The sequence below is a fragment of the Hetaerina americana genome, unplaced genomic scaffold (assembly GCF_022747635.1).
Source record: "Hetaerina americana unplaced genomic scaffold, ioHetAmer1.1.p SCAF_113, whole genome shotgun sequence".
NCBI lineage: Eukaryota > Metazoa > Arthropoda > Insecta > Odonata > Calopterygidae > Hetaerina > Hetaerina americana.
The window spans coordinates 1,065,901-1,069,889 of NW_027286215.1; the positions used below are offsets into that span (position 1 = coordinate 1,065,901).

The 3,989-nt window shown below is 39.2% G+C and overlaps 1 protein-coding gene across 1 annotated transcript; it reads right to left on the reverse strand.

The window, feature by feature from the left end:
* Nucleotides 1-799: 799 nt before the first annotated feature.
* On the reverse strand, nt 800-3,528 carry LOC139685467 (carbonic anhydrase 13-like). The gene is made up of 3 exons (XM_071582485.1): nt 3,436-3,528; nt 2,875-3,099; nt 800-904 (listed from the first exon to the last, which is right to left on the reverse strand). Exons 1-3 carry the CDS (start codon nt 3,526-3,528, stop codon nt 800-802), a joined length of 423 nt encoding a protein of 140 aa, XP_071438586.1.
* Nucleotides 3,529-3,989: the final 461 nt, after the last annotated feature.

Consider the following 3,989-nt stretch of genomic DNA (forward strand, 5'->3'; position numbering starts at 1 on the left):
CTTCGTTTCATTATGTCCGGCATGACTCCTTCCTTTCGTCGGAGGTAATTATTTTACTTGTTTCAGCGTTGCAAACCCGTATTCGGCCACCTCATGGCCGAATACGGTGTAAGTAATTCATGTTCTATGCCCGTATTTGCCTACTTCCGTACAAAATACTCTCAAGATAGGAAAGAAGCTCCATTTGCTCAACTTTTGGCATTTCATATTAAACAGTTAAAAGTAACCTTAGTAATTGTTAAAAAACCCCAAAAATCTCTTTCCATTGCGCTGATTCTAATCTCATGCTAATCATTAAAACTTTCTATCGCAATTCAACAATGAATTTTTTGAACACCCACCAACGGTGTGGTTAACTAAAGAATAATTATCTGGAAACCTAAGATATATATTTGAGATTTTCTGCAATATTTTATTCCTACTTCCAAGTCTTTCCGCGCAATTTCACCATTTCCTCCACATGCACGTTGAGCTGCACGGGTGATGATGGGCGCCCCTGTCCCACCAACATTCCTATCGCTGCTCATCCCGACATCCAATCCCCATTCACGCGCGTAAGCAGCCTGACACGTCAAATTGGATCATGAGCCATCTGTACCTCTTTAACACTCATGGTTTCATCAGAGCTACAGTATATCTTGATAAGTTTTATCATAAAAACGACAAATATGAATTCAACTGCGATGGTGGAATAAAGAGGTAAATGGGAATATATTAACACACAGTAATATTCTTCAATACTTTTCTTTATTTTACTTCTCTTGTATCTCTTGCAATTTATTTGACTTTACATCCTGCTTCAAGCCACGTAGTATACGACTCTGCCATTAAGACGCTGTGTTGGGCGGACATTCTTGATGAGAAGTTTCCCCTCTTCATCTTCCAAAAGTCGGAATCGCTTCAGCTAGAAAAGAAACATTTTAATGTATTATTGCGTGAACGAGGGAGCAGAGGTGGAAAGAAAGGCTGAGGAAATATAAATATAAAAAGATAAACAGTAATTTAATAATATTGAAATATTATTAATAATAATGGTATGTCTTTATTGGGGAAAGATTAGGATTTTCAGTCCCTTATTTTACCAAATCCCTAAATTGGATGAGATCTTTCCTTATTTTATGCGTATTGACACCAAATATATGAGACATTCGAGTCTCCATTATTTTTCCGAATTTTCACTCATTTGCATCGGATAGACGTGTTTTTATTGATTAAAACAGAATATAAATCATAACTGAACGTAGTTTAATCTCTCTTTCGCAGTAGAGCCTTGCGGAGGAAGGCTCTACCGGCAAACATCACTGCCGGGTTGAATATTTATTAGAAACTCAATTTCTTCTCAAGTGCATCGGATATAACATTCGACGTACTCGCTAGTAGGCTATAAGGCTATGAAATACTTCTTTAGAGTTCAACGCAACCCGAAATGAAGCTCTACCTAACATTTATTTGGCTTTCGGGCAATTCGAAATTATCGCATTGTGTTATTCACTGTGAGTAAAAAGTGTAACATTTCACTCGTACTTATAGGATTTTAAAAGTCTCAAACGTATTTCCTCCGATTGGCCATTGATGTCTAACTTCTGGTCTCATAACGCTTACGAGTTGCCAAGTCATCGCCATCTTGTAAACGAACGCGTGGCCATCTCGACATACCGTTTGGCGTGGCCCTTAATACAAGGAATTCAACGTTAATATCCTTGCGATAAATAAGCAGTTTCCCAAACACCGAGGGCCCAAGTCATTATTCATCGCGAACTTGACAGCGAATCTATAGAACCCCAAAGGGAAGACTGGTATTGTAATATTTTCTTCATCAATACTTCAATGCTAAGATAGGTTTGCTACGGTCCCCCATTCCGGACATGTGTTCTGTGTTTTTTCCTCTCTTTCATTTCAATGTCTTGCCATCAGCGTTCATTTCAACTATTCTTCTAACTGAACAAATGTGCCTCAAGATATGCCGTATCCATTTTGCTCTTCTTTGTCGAGGGATCCTCATCATGGGCCTTCCTCTTCTGCTCTTCAAGGAGCTTCCTCGTCTTGTCTGTCCATTTATTCTTCAGCATCCTCCAGAGCCATGTTTCGGAGCTTCCGTTCATTGCTGGTCCACTTTCTCAACAATTAATTCCCTCCTTAAGGCCGTGTCGCTCTTCTGCAACCATTGCTCTATCATCCACGCACCGGAGCACTTCAATTCCTTCGCAACTCATCTCGACTCCTTTGATGCCCAACTCTGGTGCTTCTTATTGCCTCCTCTAGGCATGCGTTGAGTGGCGCTGGTGATAGGTTACAGGTCCTTTGTTAGCTTTGGTTCTTCCATTTCTCAATTGCATGGTGGTTGCCTGATTTTAGTGGAGGAGATCAATTCTTTTTCTGCCAGAAATTCGTTGCCTTAAGCGTAACTTATTGGAATTTATTCAACATAATCAAATGAAAGAAGTGACCTGGTACTTCCTTGATACTAATTACACTGATTTAGACACTACAACTAACCTTGCCGTAAATTATTTTATGCTCCAATGACAGCAGATATTGAAAATAACACATAATACCAGTCTCATGAATAATGTTCATTTTCATTTTAGCCCAAAACATCCCCAAAATGATTGATAATGGGGCATGGATCCGACCCCTCGTATTCCCCCCCTGCAATTTCTCATTTTAATTGAAACACTCATAAATATTGTTCCTGAAATTCCCGGGATTTCGGTCATTTTACTACGGTAAGTGATAAACATGATAATATTTTAAAGCCGGCATATTTCTGTACGTATGTTATAATTAGCCGCAGATAAAGTCCAAATACTTTGCCTTGGCTTCGTTAATAGCTGCTCGAAGCGAAAATGGTGGAAATTCCAAATATTTCCTCACCTGTTCCAGGGAGATATTTATGGGCTTCAGGCGCACGAGCCACGTGACGACCTGGAGGCACGGGGGGATCGTCAGAGAGCCTTGGTATGTGACGTACTTCCCCCGGAAGGGAGGGGCTAACTCTTCGAGCATAAATGGCTCTATCTGCGCCGGTGGAGAATTGGCCTCAGTCACCTCCTCGACTTTATCAAGCAGATTTTGCAAAGCGGTGTTCTCTTCTTTCACCTGAAAAGAAATGCAAATAATTCATGCTTTTAAATCTTCGCCTCAATAGCACACTCATAGGAAATTGGAAGGCGAAAATAGAGGAATGCGATGCCCTTCCGAATTACATTATAATCTAGGGATCTCGGGTTAGCTTGGTCAACAAAATTCAAAGGTATTTCTGATTATTCAAATGACTTCATTGTAAACCCTTTCGCAAGGAAACATGCATGCTTTTATCTGGACTTAAGGTATAATTTATAAAAATAGTTGTCTCTAGATTATCCATTGATTCAAGGATTATTGTGGAATTAAAGATTTATATTAGCACTTTATGGTCACCTTAAAAGATCCTACCTTGAGGAAATATCCTAAGACGGCCACACCATCTCTCTTCTTGAGCGCCTCTTCTAAAGACCCATATTTCTTCTTATAGTGAACCGCATGCATCTCTGCCGAATAGCTATAAGAGAATTTGAAGTTTGGAATCCGCTAAATACTCTTGAATCACATGATATCACCATTTATATTTGTTTCACTAAAATGAAATGTAATTTGAATTAGAAATAAAATTTGCATTAGAAATGTTGTTTGTTTTTTAGTTTTAATTATTTTCCATTTTAAATAATGATGAGTCAAGGTGATCCATTGATTGATGACATTTACTTAAGGCGGAGTTCTCTTCGACATCTCTCAAAAAATGTCATAGTCAAGTCCTCCTGAGGTACCATGTCCTAAGAGTTTGTTCTTTTTTTTTGCTTATGAAGACGGAAATCGTTTCTTCAACTAGCTGGTTAAACCATTCTGTTGATGTCTAGTCTTTCCAACCGATCTCGGTCATTCGTCTTTGGAACCCTTTTTCTAGGGAATTCAACCTCCTTTTCTCCCCCGGACCCTACCCTCCAAGTTCG

Excerpts from the sequence above, each read along its gene's own strand:
- LOC139685467 (XM_071582485.1), bottom strand. The coding sequence starts at position 3,528 with ATGCATGCGGTTCACTATAAGAAGAAATATGGGTCTTTAGAAGAGGCG. Across the intron at positions 3,100-3,435 it reads TCTTAGGATATTTCCTCAAG|GTGAAAGAAGAGAACACCGC; the intron begins GTAGGATCTTTT and ends ATTTCTTTTCAG. Across the intron at positions 905-2,874 it reads TAAATATCTCCCTGGAACAG|CTGAAGCGATTCCGACTTTT; the intron begins GTGAGGAAATAT and ends TTTCTTTTCTAG.